General features: G+C 34.9%; 2 protein-coding genes across 2 annotated transcripts; both read left to right on the top strand.

The window, feature by feature from the left end:
- The first annotated feature begins 1,395 nt into the window (after positions 1 to 1,395).
- Positions 1,396 to 3,919, top strand: LOC140746019 (uncharacterized). The gene is made up of 2 exons (XM_073078041.1): positions 1,396 to 1,556; positions 2,015 to 3,919. Exons 1-2 carry the CDS (start codon positions 1,545 to 1,547, stop codon positions 3,440 to 3,442), a joined length of 1,440 nt encoding a protein of 479 aa, XP_072934142.1. The 5' UTR covers positions 1,396 to 1,544; the 3' UTR covers positions 3,443 to 3,919.
- A 9,132-nt stretch (positions 3,920 to 13,051) lies between these two features.
- LOC140745933 (uncharacterized) lies at positions 13,052 to 14,423 on the top strand. The gene is made up of 2 exons (XM_073077938.1): positions 13,052 to 13,212; positions 13,335 to 14,423. The coding sequence occupies exons 1-2, from the start codon at positions 13,192 to 13,194 to the stop codon at positions 14,241 to 14,243; spliced, it is 930 nt and encodes a 309-aa protein (XP_072934039.1). The 5' UTR covers positions 13,052 to 13,191; the 3' UTR covers positions 14,244 to 14,423.
- Positions 14,424 to 14,735: the final 312 nt, after the last annotated feature.

Genomic DNA, 14,735 nt, shown 5'->3' with positions numbered 1-14,735 from the left:
TGTTACTATTTGAAAAAAATGTTTAATTACTTTGAAGTATTTTAAAAATATATTTACAATGCTACATTAATTGCTATATTCATATTCAAATAAGCTGGCTTTATTTAGAAAATTAATGATCATTTGAAAAAAAACATACAGATGTTTTAATTATAATAAAAAATAGACATTTATTTATTTCTACTTTCATAATATTTATTTTTATGTAATCGATAAAGAAGCTGCATATGCTTCATTATTATAGTAACACTAGTATTATAGGGTAATACTAGTAGCGTTATCTACTGTGTGAAGTCATACAATACGGTACACTCTCGAGAAAACAATGCCGTTAAACAAATGAAAGTGCATCTTACTGATTCCGAACACATTGTGCGAACGATTGTGCTCTACCGTGGACAAAGTAAACAAATAAACTGCTAATGGTCTGGCAATACATCAGACTATTAGAACTTAGACTATTAGAACGCCTATAAATTTCATTCCACATCGTTTTGGTTTTAATTAGTTACGCCAACTTACGGTCGTTGAATGATGCGTTTTTCCATGGTTCCTATTATAAGAATTCATGGAGTTATATACTTCATGTTATAGTAGTCTATTTTAAGCTTAGGTCCATAACTTAGCTATATTTATAACAATTTGATGTAGGGAATAGAGTCACTATGTAACTACTGCAATTAACTTAGTATTACATGTAACTTTATTACAATATATTAAATAACATATAGTTATGATAAATATGACACGCATAGCCCGGCTTGTGTAGATCGTAATTGATCTACAAAATAAGGTTACGTGAAGTTTGATAGTTAAAGATACCGACTTTATGTCATGCGTGTTTTCCTACCTAGGGGAAGATGAAAAGCTATTAGACGGAGTTTCATTATTGTATAGTAATCTTTAATCTTTATAAGAAGCCTTAAGAACGATTTGAAATCATCTGAACATATTGGCCATTGAAGTACGATACTCAACCATTTTTCATACTATTAGTAGATCAAAAAAGCTTGTATGTAAAGATGTTAATAAAATAAATGCTTTCTGTGTTTAGACCCCCATAAGGACTTACTGCATTATGCGTGCCACGGAGACATTCAATCAGTGACAATACAACCAACTTCAAGCTAGGTTCTATAACAAACAGTTCCTGTACGTAGTGCTCTTGTTCCGTGCGTCACCCGAGCACCGACCGCTCCAATAAGTGCATCAAACCGTGATCAGTGACGTAATACTTCCGGCCTCTAAGTATTACCTCATTGTTGGGCTCGGAAGCCCGATGGCCCGCTCCCATTCTTTCAGCCAGTTCAGTGAAAGGGTCCTCCGATATACTTTTACCCTCCCGACGGCGCCCGCACAGAAGCGGGTGCGTACACCGCTCGCCGTCTTATAAATTCGGTGAAATCACTGCGACATCACATTACAAATTCGGCGGTTGTAGCAAACAGCCGTCCGATCAGTGTATATAGTTCTGTGTTGTGATCAAACATTCGAATAGTGGTTTAGTTTCATTAGCGTGACTCGAATTCTAATAAGCAAACAAAATGAAAATCACGGTGAGTGCGCGATTGTGGAGATAAGCGAACTATCAAAAACAAGTGCATAATTATACAATTACATTTAGTATTATCCTGTAATTTAAATATTTCATAGATTTTAGTATGTAGTAAAAATTGGAAATAAATAAAAATAAGAGTGAAAACATTTATCGGCGTTTATCGAGTGTAATTAATTTGGCAGTTAATCATAGAGTAGATATTTAATTCCGCCCGTAAAAGCGGCAAAAGTGAAATTAAATTTATAATGAAGGCTATAATCTTGAATAGTGCCATGCGGGTCCTCGTTTTTAAGCACGGTAGAAACTCGTTTCGGCATCCCGCCACAGTGTTTTGCATTGATGAAAGTGAAATGATGTAGCTTCATGTCGATAAATATTAATCAATATTTTTTTTGACTAGACAATTTTTAACTTGCTATGTTTGCGTTAATATTAAAATTACTCATTTGTTTGCAGATTGTATTCGTCATCGCTCTTAGTGTTTCAACGACATGGGCTATAAAGACTAAATCCGAAGAACCAAAGGATAAAAGGGAAACTCTTGGAGGATATCCATCATCGGGACATTCTTCGCATAGTTACCAGGCGCCGTCTCTCGGTCACGAGGGCGCGAGCGCGATCAGCGTCGGCGCTGGCTACAGCATTGGTGGAGCTAAACCTAGCTTCACTTATGGAGAACCAGTCAGTCAACATGGGTCAGGAGCTGCATACCAAATTTCCTCGGAAGGTCTGCCAGCCAGCGGCCATGCTACATTACAACTTGCACCTATAACACTTCAGGCCAGCCAGGGTCATGGAGGCCTCGTGTCCAATGACCTGTCGCAACTCATGAGCCAGCTTTCTCACGGCCTCAACTCCGGAGCTATTTCTTTACCTAGCGGACAGGAAGCCATTTATCAATTCGGAGGACAGGCTGCTCATGGTCAAGGTGGTCAAGAACTCTCTTTCCCTCAGTTTACATATGGAGCACCTAAATTGCAGCAATACACTCTGGCCGAACAAAGTCACGTATCTGTTCCAGCTTATGCCGCAGGTACCAAGGGACTTGGATCTTACAGTTCTACGGGACCCGTCCTGTTTACTCCGTCTGAAACACAAGGTTCTGCTCCGCTGAGTTACGGTGGTCAAAGCTCTGGACAATCATACATTCAGCCAACTCTCCCTCTTGGTGATTCAGGATTAGCCGGTCTTTCCCTAGGAGGATCTGGACACTCATTCGGTGGATCTTTAAAGCACATCGGCGGTAGTTACTTGCCCCCAAGCAAAGCTTCATTCAAACCATCTACTTTCCTCGGTTCATCAGTTCAAAGTGAGGGACATGGTCTGTCAGGTATTTCTGGTTCATACGGTGCCCCTTCGTTTTCCAGCTACCAACCCTCATCTGGCAGTCACGGTTTATCCTTAGGTTCCAGCCAAGGCTACAGTGGAAGCTTTGGAGGCTCCTTGGCCGGATTTGGTAGTGGCTCTTCCAAATTTATTGCACCTTCTTATCTCCCACCTAAGTCCTCAGAAGGTAGTTTTGGATCCCTAGAATCTCTTGCAGCTTTCTCTTCCGGTGGACATTTGCCATCTCCCCCTGGTACAACATATGGTGTGCCCACTGGCTCGTATTCCGCGGGTAACGCCCATACAGCATCTTCCAGCCCCCAATATTACGTTACTAAGCATTCTTCGCCCAGCAGTTTCGGTCATGGAAGCTCATCTTTCAAAGGACCAATTTCCAGCCATGGTTCGTTGAACTCTTTCTCTTCCGGACCTAAATACAGTTTTGGGGGTCACAGCAGTTCCCGTTACGGGCCACCCAAAGATGCATCGGGTGCTTACAGCGAAAACTCGTACAACACAATCAAATACAGCGAGGAACTGAAGCCCCACCATCATTAATTGTTTTATTAATGAGCGCACCAAAATTACAGTAGGATCACAAGTGAATTATTCTTGTAAATATAGGGTAAAGATGCATGAGGGTTAGTGGATACTGAACAAGAACTGATTGTGCGGGTGGAAGTGAGCGAAAGCGTTGCAGTTGTTTGGTGTTATTTATTTGTGTACGTTCCGCTAATTACCGGCGAGCGGCCGCTTTGATTCTCGCTGTCAGTCAGTGTACGTGTTTTGGATACGTAGGAGTGCTTTCTTTTTACTAATTTTTACGCAATTATCATGTCTGTAATGACCTTCTCGATGCTTTGAACTGATTATCGAGTTATAAATCTTAATATTTTATAATCTAGAAAATCCATAGATTCAATTGTAATAAGAGCGAATACAGTGATTTTCTGTAAATACTAGTGATTTAAGATAGATATTTATTATTAACTATTTACGTAAGTTGTTATTGTTGCCAATAAAATGTTACCGAAATATTTGATTTTCATTCATACCCCTAATATATAGATGTATTACTTATTTCAGACAGATATAAAATACATATTATAATTCACAAGTACTTAAAGCCTATCTAAGCTAATATCTTCTATGTTGAAGTGTCATAATACTTTGCCAGTTTGTAAAGGTAAAATATTGAGTATAAGGTTGCAAATCGATAGACTGCATAATATCTAGCCGTAACGTGGGCAAAGGAAACTTAATAGCAGCTTAAATAATCCGTGGCATCGGTTTCACTTGTAAGAAAGTGAGGAAATTCAACTGTATAGCGACTAACGCTTGTGTTATTGGATCTGTGCCAACTCTTACATATGAGGCATAATCTCAGCCCTCAGGAGTGGCCACGCATCAGTATCTTTAGGTAGAAACATCTATCTATACCATAAGAAGTAGGTTACAAAAGTCCATAGGTAGATTTCCATTAGGTGGTTTAGATTCTTGTTTCCTACTTCAATTTGATACAAAAAACATAATATATAATGTGTACTCATTATTCTAATCCAAAACAACAAAAAAAAAAAGCAAAATCTTTTGATTGTAAATTTAATAGTTCATTACAAATATTTTGAGATTGATAGTTACATTGTATTAGATACAATTTCATTCTCAGTAATAACAATCCAACAACACATTAGGTGAGCGTTACGCATTCTCGAGTTGTGTAAACTAAATGTTATTTAATACTTCATGGTCGAGGGGACATGTAGATCTCAGATGGAAGTCAACCGCATTCACTTCCGAATGCTCGGATGTTATGTAACTGGTTGTTTTTATCTTATTATATGTTTTCATTTCTAATTGATCGGATGTCCGAACTTAAATGGGAAATCAGAACGATTACGAAATAGATGGCCACTGACATAGTTTTATTTTACGCAGGAAGTAAAGTTTTTATGGTTTATTTTAACGTAATATTATATGTTAGTAGAGCACGATTTTTAACCTGTAAAGCAAAATTGAAATTAACTTATTTGTTTTCATAAGTACTAAAATCATTTTCAAGGTGGTAGAACGCTTCGTGGTTCGACTCCGGCGGGACCACCGCCCCCCCTATTTCTACCTAATAACAGCCGTGTTAGGCACTGCTGTGTTCCGGTTTGAAGGGTGTGGTAAGGGTGACAGACTTTTCCGAGGCGTTCCAGCTTAGTCCTAAGGGGTAGCGGCGCAACTGTGGCCGACCTCAGGTAGGAATACCTAATCCTATGTGGGGTTGATTACAGATGTCCATGGGCGGCAGTAGCCACTTACCATCAGATGGACTGTATGCTCGTCTGCTACTCCTATACTATAAAAAAAATTCTTTGTAATATCTCTCAAAATCTACTAATTTTGTCCCAGGATGCTGCTAAACTGAGCATTGTTAGAACAAAAGCAATATAAGTAAATTCCGTTAGAATCGTTAACATCGCATAACACCATTACATTACATCCACTGATACTTCATTGTTCGTAAAAAATGTAATTGTTCACGGAACATCGAGCATTCCACTTCACACCCGAATGATACATTGTTTGTCAGTTACGCTTAACTTACATTTGCGATATCCGTTGTTTATAAATGAGGCATAATCGATTATGTCGGTTCTTCGATAAAAACTAACGCCTAAGGTTCAATGAGCAACGTAATAATTTCTTCGTATACATTGTTCTCTTTATCATTCATTAATAGGAACTTATAGGCAAGGATACCTATTGTATCAGTTGTCTATTGAGCTAGATTTTATGCCAGAGTATTTTAGTTTATATTATTACAGATATAACTCTAGGTATAATTTTAAAAACATCTTCAAAACATAATAATAAAACAGTCAGTATCTTTGTTATTTTAAATAAAGTATTGTTTAGGTTTAGCTTTATATTACCTTTGATCATAGATTATAATACTTAATGTTTCTCATGGGTACATTTAAGATACCTTATACGTCCTTATTAATCAAATAATTTGAACATTACTGTAAAGTCGCGCGTAAACTGGAGTTTATTTATTCAAATACAATCCTTCTCAATGAGGTACGTTTAAAAACTGGGTAATATTATGTCGTTGGACACCACTGGTATATTTTCTGCTAAACTATTAATCATTCCCACGCCCTTAGAAGTAAGGTAAGATCTATCAACCAACATGATGTGTTTGACGTTACCTGATGTTACCTTATTGAATAACCAGTAGTTGTCCTGTGACACCTTTATTAGAAGCTTAGAAATCGAGTGGGACTAACTAACAAGTCAACATTCCATATTTGTTGACACCGACAAGGTAAAGCTGAAAAATAAATTAGTTAGATGCATTATAATATTATGCATCCAGTTTACCTTACAGATTTTACTTTGCAACTTTGTTTAAATTGTACATAATCCTATTAACATAGGTAGGTACATGATAATTATGTACGGCTAATACATATTCAAGACTGTCTGTAATTCCCTTGGAGAATATATATGTTTGTCAGAATTAAAAGCATTATTTCGTATCTATGATATAATTTTTCTATTTTCAATTTTTTTTGTAGATTGGTTTATTAGTTGTGGCATGAAAGCACAACCCACAAAACAAAGAAACAAGCTTACTGCAATACTTACGTAGAATTATTACGAGTAGTACGATACTGTAAATTTAAAGGCTAAAACATGCTATAAATTCCTTAGAAATATATGATGGCCCTTAGTTTTAGTATAAACTTAAGGTGTCAACTAAATAAAGCTTAAAATTATTGAAAAATCTACTTCTTAGAATTGCAAAAGATCATCGACGGATACAAGTTTCAGTGGTTTCAAGTTTAATGTTAGGTAACTGAAATTTCTAAGTAGGGTAGAGAACCTTTTTAGATTCCGTCTAAAAAGGAAAGCTATTACAAAGCCGTATTTAGTAGAAATATTTGTGATTTGAAGTTGGGCGAACATTTCGTGGTTCGATTTCAGAGGCAACATCGTCGTACTTATTTTTGCCTCTTCACAACAATGTTAATGGCTGCTGGCTACCCGTTTGAAACGTGTGGTCTTCGATCAACAATTGTTGAAGGGTGTGGTAAGGGACACTTACATAACCAAAGCGTTTCGACTTAGTAGGAAACTTATATTATCAGAGAATGGGTACAAATGTCCATGGGCAGCAGTAGCAAAATACCATCAGCTGCACTGCATACTCTATTATAAAATTATATGGAACTAAAGAAACACAGGCTCTCTTGGAATCTTCTGTGTTAAGATTGTTATCAAAGACTGATCACGTAAGTTGGATTAAACTAGAACACAACAGCGCTAGATTGCTGCTAAAATGTAAAAACGGTGTGTATATTTTTTGCTCCTTTGTTAGTTATATTCATTCAAAAGAAAGCGAATGTTCATGTACGTAGTTAGATCTTTTTGTTAACAATTAGTAAACAATAGTAGATAATTACATAGTTGTTGATATGAATGAAGTTTTGATATAATCATGAAATTTCCGTTGATTACACAAAATAGATTCCTAACGTAATTTCTGATATTACATCAGATAAATAGATCTTATGGCAAGCCACATTTGCACTAAGACATCGTTTATCAAGATGGGGTCGCGGCTCCTTTCGCGTTTGCTATTAAAGCCGGCCGCAATATTTAAAAAAAAGGTTTTACGAAAGCCATTCGGTTTTAATGTAATTACAATATGAAAAAAAACTTCAATTATACCACAAAGTATAAAATAATTTAAATAAAGTGTTGGTTAAGTACAACTATCAAAAGTAGTTCTAAAGTCGCCGCTTACTCCATTACTTTTTATTGCAATTAAATGCACAAAGAAATTAGGCTCATGAATATAATTGCACTTTATATAAACGTGTTATTACTTATTAATTACAAGGTTAGTGGCATGAATGAAGTGTTAATGTATCGTGAAGATCTCTTTGATTACACGTCGGCATTTGCAGGAAATGTCTGGTTTAGGTCTTTCTGCAAGATAGAGTAGTGATTATATGAAAAGTACCTCTACCACTGAGCTTAGCTTTGTTTCATCACCACCCATTAATCTCCCACTGCTGGGCACGGGTCTCTGCACAGAACGAGAAGGATTAGGCCAGAGTCCACCGCGCTGGCCACCTTTGAAAACATTTTTTTAGATTTTTTCAGGTATGCAGGTTTTCTCAAGATGTTTTCCATCACCGTATAAGCAAGTGATAATTAATTTCTAATACGCACATAACTCAAAAATCAGAGGTGTGCCTGGGATTTGGTCCTCGGACCGCTCGAACAAGAGGCCGAGTTTCTTAACCCCTAGGCTATTACTGCTTTAGCTTTGTTTAATTGTCATTATTAGTTAGATATTTTCATTAAGCTTTCTTCTATAACCACGCTAACTGTGCTATTTGTTATGATATAATTTTGCAATCTAAGGATCATTTATCGATTGTGCTCGAATTTTCCCCACTGTAAAACAGTACCTAAATATAACATTTCAGAGAAATCAAAAGAATCGTTTCGTATTTAATAAACCCAAGAAAGGATAGTCTTATATGAGGCGGTCCACAGGTGCATTGATAGTCCCGAGGACTAAGGTGGAACGCCTCGCGTAAGTATGATTTCCTTACCACACCCTTTAAACCAGAACACAGTAGCTCTTAACACTGATGTTATAAGAAGGTAGAATGGTATGAAGTTGAATTAGGTGTGGCGAATGTGCCTCCGAAGTCGAACTACAAAGAGTTCTACCACCCTTTTCATCTCAAACATTCATTCACATTTTAGTTCATTTTATTCTGTACGAGTATATAAATAATTAAAATTAATCTGGAATTATTTTGTAATCATTATTATTTAAAAATATTTTTGTAATTATTTAAAAATATTTTTTTTTCATTAATTCTGTTATCGTCTGTCCATTGTTGTTTGCGCCTATAATGACGTAACACTTGTTTTGTGCCTTGTGATATTTTTTACCTTTATTTATTGTTTGTGTATACCTTGTTGGTGCAACTAAATAAATAAATAATATATTCCGTATTATGACAGTAGCAACAAGATATTGACTCGTTTAATTAGAATTCCTAACCTGTACTGGCTTCAATATTCTTATCCGATGCCGTAAGACAGATATTAATTTACGATAGTACTAGATTGTTTATTAACAACTTTGCAGAATTACATCAGGAAGGAAAGTGTTATAAACATACAAATGTATGTATGTACATTGTACGCATGTACGTAATGGTAGGCGTGTAGTCCAGAGGTAAGCTGTTAGAGCTCATGGCATAGTGATGCGAATGAATCAAAAAAACATTATGTATTAAGCAACATGAGTGTAAGAGTTATGGATGACTGAAAATTTATCAAAATGTTTCTGTGCCTTAAAGCTATGCTGTTATGTCAGCGATCTCGGTTATTATTATTAATCGTCTGTTATTAATATTCAATCTATCCCATTTACCGAACAAAGATCGAATTTTAACTATTTGTTTTGATCTTTAAGGATTCTTCGGGTTGGTGACAACGTAGTTTATTATTATATATTTTTTTTAACTATATAACTCTACAAACTAGAAACATTTTTTTCTAAGTCATCTACTTACTAGAAACGTGCAGCTATCTATTTTACATTTATCTAGGTATAAGTAACGATATTTATATTAAAAAATCATTTACTTTAAAATATTGTATACCTGTTTATGCCTAGAATGTGTAAATTTTTATTAAATATGTAAAATGAATTAAATACAATGTATTTTCGAGAATTACTTATTTAATAGTTTAGTAGCCGTTATGTACGTTAATAATGTTAAAATATATAATAACTAAGTGTATTAAAGATTACCTAAGCTCATGCTTATGCTAAGCTATAAAGCTCCATCTACCTTTATATTACGAACTTCGTGAGTAGAGTTTGTGGCCTACTATCACTTTGCTAGACTCACTGTTTACTGCGGTAGGTTGTATTCATTTAGATTGTTGCGTTTGCGCATAGATGGAGCTCTAGTATAAAACATCAGTGAGTCATCAGCTTATATTGTCATTTATCTGAGTGCACCGGGCAAGATTTGAGGTTCGCGCTTCATGTGACCTTAACCATAAAGAAAATTATCCTAATAAATGAAGTTTAAAAATCTTGCAAATATTTTTTTTATTTTAACCACTTATTACGTTAAGGATGCTAAAGTTTATTTTTTATGGAGCAGCAAAATGATGGTTGTTCCCCTGGAAGCTGCGTGTAGGACAGATCTACGGTGCTGAATATTGTTAATATTACTGTACAGCTGTGTTTGCTGAAAATTACATTATTTTGATACAATTGAATTAACTCTACATTCAAACTATTTTATTAAGTAATTCTTAATTATACATATATTTTTATACATTGAACCTTTACAATGGAAGCTGAATATACCATTGGGCTATTCAGTTTATCAAATGGTATATTAAATGGTAAATGTAGTAATAATTGCTACATTTAACAGAAAATATATGTCGCGTTACAGATTTATTGACTGAGAACATAATTGAAGTGTTTCCTTACTATCGCCATGGCACAATACTGCAACTAGATTTAGAATATTGAAACAGCGATAATGTTTTAGCAATAATTTTTTTCGACATTCGTTCGCACGAAAGCTACGATTGAGTACAGTAAATACATCCATCTATCAATATGGACATAGGTTTCCCCTAATATACACAATTCTGATCGGTAAATACATCTATACTAAATACATTATACCAAGAGCAATATGGATACATTTTATGCTTTCTTATGCAGCTACAACAATTTTAAAGGGACTATGCTAAAAAAATCCAAAAATCTATTTGAAAAGAAATATTTTTGCTGTCAAATTAAATCCAATTTACAACTGAGCAGTAAAAGTGTTAATGGACTGTTGGTGAAGCGTTCCCATGAAAGTTATTTAGCAATCGTTAATTTTCTAAATGAATGGTGTTTACGCGTTGAGGAACAGAGGAGCTCGTTGTGTGATACGCTGTAAAGGTTGTCTATCTTGTAAATGTTAGAATTCCTATTTGAGAGGCTACTATATTTTCATTAGGTACAATACTGGATACAAAATACACCTTTATGTTTGAAAATTAAACTTAAAGTAAATTAGGTTATAGAGAAAATATACGTAGGTGTATTATTTGCGTTTAAATACGCCAAATAAATATTCTATTTGTTGAACAGAACTGAGCTATTTACATACGAGTAGTATAAGAATAATTGCAAAAATATCGTTCGTAATGGTATTTTTATGGAAGTAACTATTTTCCGTCACAGACAGCTAACGTTGGGTAACTTGAGGACATACCAATTTTAAAATTACATTCATAGTTACATAAATATTTTTGAAACCTATAATATATAACATATTAATTGGTAGAACGACCAGCCTTTCATTTCTTTGAAAAATCTTTACGTCACGCATTACGCAAAGTTCTTTCAATACTTGATTATAGGAACATAAATATTTACGTAGCTTTAATGTCGTAGCGTCAATGTAAAAGTATTACAGTTAGTCTTATTTTTCATACTCCAAAAATAAGTAGTAGTTAATAAGTTTGCTTAATGTCGTAATAGAAGTATTGACACATGAAGCTCAGATTAACTACACAATTACGTGTAAGTTGATCTAACGTTTGAAGTAACACTTCGGATAAATAAAACTGTCACTTAAAGTCGTTACGATATTTTTATTTATGTCAACTTATGTGTGTATCAAAAGTAAATGTAACTATAAATTGCAATTTAAGATATAATTTTGTAAAGAAATACCAATAATAAATAATAAAAAATATTAAAGGCAAGAATATTATGGAGTTATGTAATAGATTTTTTATGTAAAAATAAGATCAAGATTGTATATAGTATACCTAGATCTATTAATCAATCTCAAATAGAATTGAGTTCCACCCGTAGTGAAAAAATTTAACATTTCATTAGATGAGAATCACATTGATGAAAAGGTATGAATATAACTTTAACAAACCGGTGATATTTGTCTGGTTTTGATGCTATGTCTATTTAACTAAAATTAGTTTTATTTTTAATGCCATTTCATTAAAATCATAAAGAATTGTACCACCTATTTACGAAACCATGGAGAGTAATGGTTTCGAGCATATGCCATGTATGTATGTATTGTTAATTTGTAACTTTTGTAAGTCTCCTTCTTTGACACGTCCCTTAGTCCAAATGGCTTGACGGATTTTACCTCATGATTTCACTAGACTCGTCTTAATTGTAGGAATAACAAAGGCTATATTTGTAAACATTGGGTTTTTATAACAATTTTATCAATTACATTTTTATTGCATAATATAATTAAATATTTTAAATATTGTATTAAAAAATAGTGTAGGTACTCAATAATTTCAATCGCATTTGCCGCCTGTTACGTACTGGACACGCATTTTAAGAGGAAACGGATAACGTTCGCAAGCATGGAAGCAATCCGAGCCAGGAAGTTTACACACGAGTAGAACTGGATCTGTGGTCGGCTTGTGCGAAGAACATGGGGTAAGCGACAGGCGATGAAAGGTAGTCTTAATTTTATTATATTTATGTGTAACATACACAACAGTATTTGGCATGTTATGTACTCGTATCTTATAATAATGTCATAAAACGAGGCAACTGAGTTGTTCCACCATCCAGTTTTGTTAAGAATAGTAGCAAAAAAAGTTAACAAGTTTGCAGCGCATTGAAAAAAATGTGAGCCGTCACGGGACGCCTGGCAAATGTGAAACATCGACATTATTTTGTAAAAGTAATATGTAGAAAAGAACATATTAACAAATATGTCATAATGATAAAATAAAATATTACGATTTTTTTCCAGATAACGATGACTATTTATTGAATAAACATTTATCGTATAGCGTGGCCGGCATGGCATGCGTCGCCACGCCAGAAATCGGTTTTACGTGCGGCTATAGATGTTTCACATCAACAATTTAAAAATTACTTTACTATCTACGAAATACGTACAAATTCAAAATACGTTTGCTTGTTAAGAGAGTTTTAAAGCAAGCCATTGCATTCGCAAGCCAAACGTGTCCTATGAGACATGTCCCTTATGGTTCAGGACAAAGACCTATCGAACGGTCACTTCCCTTCGTAACCGCAATCTGGAACTAGAGGAAAGTTGCCAGCTCGCTCATATAAATGCATGAACTTGATAGTCACTGACACTTTTCCGAGCGCTAGTGAATAGAGCACTTTTCCTTTCGCAACGCGCATTTTCCCTGGAGAAAATAATGTAATTGTATCCTGAAGGTGTAGCTACAAATCAATTATGGCGAGAAGGGAAATTTTGGTGAGTTTCTCGATCAAGATCCTTATTCATTGTATCCTTTTATCAATAAGCTATTAAATAAGCCTATGACCAGTCCGCGTGATAAGGATTTATTTATTTTAACAAATAATTACCTATTTCAGATCATTTTGGTTTGCGTTACGCTGGTTTATGCTAGCGAAGCTGAGGAGAGCGAGCAGAAGAAAAGAGGAGCAACAAAGACTACAGCTTTGAATGCGATTCCAACGGGAGCTCAGAAACCGGACTACACGTACAATATTTATTCCCAAAATCCAAGCACAAGTAGTCCTTCGAGTCAATCGTACCAAGCGCAAGTACCAAATTCATTTTATCCAAATCAAGCAAGCCAGTATTACCTTTCTGGCAATCAACATACAGAGAACGTAGCTACTCATGCGCCTCATCAGCAAATAAATTATGTGACACCCCAACCGACGTCACAATTTGTGCCATTAAATTTTATACCCAACCCGGGTTACCAAACTAAGTATCAGCTTCCACCTCCAAAATCTAATGGAAACATACAATTAGCGATAATACAGCAGCCATCTCACTTTCCTTCCTCCCCTTTTCTTCAGTACCCCCAATCTTTATTTTCCTCCACCCCTACGAATCAAGTGGGTCATCCGAACCCCTTGATTAACTCAGTCTCTCCTCAGGGACATTTTAATTACCCGCAAAGCTATCAGCCACTTTCCCTTGGTAATCCTTATTTGAGTCATCCCTCCGCAATGGTTGTGGTTCCCCAGGCCAGTCCTCCTCTTTACAACAATTTGCTCTATCCTAGTTCTGCACAAAGTTTTTACAATTATTATCCTTCGAATTCCCAAGCAAAGTATAGTTATTATGGTGCTACTCCTGCGTCGCAAAGTGAATATGATAAGGGTCAAAGTTCGGTCTCCCAAAGTGGTCAAAAGGAAGAGAACGACTTATCTATTCAGAATGCTGAGTACATAACACCTGCAGATGCTACGAGCTACAAAAGTGCTTATTCAGGAAGTCGACCTACATCTTATAATAAGATAAATTAAAAAAAATGTTATAATCTGCAAAAGAATAACTTGCATGTATTTTTGATGCCATTTATTTTTACCAAATTATTTATTAGAATAGTGTTTCTGTTTAGTAATAAGTATGAACTATTATAATAGATTTAATTTTCGATACTTTTTTGTTATTATTATTCATGAATAATAAAATGTTGCATGAAATATGTTTCTTTTTACTGCCCTTGTGATAAAAATGTTCAAAATTGCACCATGATGACATTTATGATAAAGGTAGGCTTTGTATCATCTCCATAATGTAATGACAGTGAAATTGATTTGAAAATGAGAATTTTATAAATATATAAATTGCCTATTGTGTCTATAATATCTTAATACTTGTATTGCAGACATTGTAAATGTGCTAAACATGAATAGCAAAAAGTGAACGTTTATTTTTGAATTGACTTGAGTATTACACAGATTGAAATACATTTACCGTCAACTTATGATTGATTAAACATGAGACGATTGATT

Source organism: Epargyreus clarus, unplaced genomic scaffold (assembly GCF_041222505.1).
Source record: "Epargyreus clarus isolate Ecla_fem2 unplaced genomic scaffold, WU_Ecla_fem_2.2 ptg000001l, whole genome shotgun sequence".
Lineage (NCBI taxonomy): Eukaryota > Metazoa > Arthropoda > Insecta > Lepidoptera > Hesperiidae > Epargyreus > Epargyreus clarus.
This window is presented reverse-complemented; position numbering and strand designations above follow the sequence as displayed.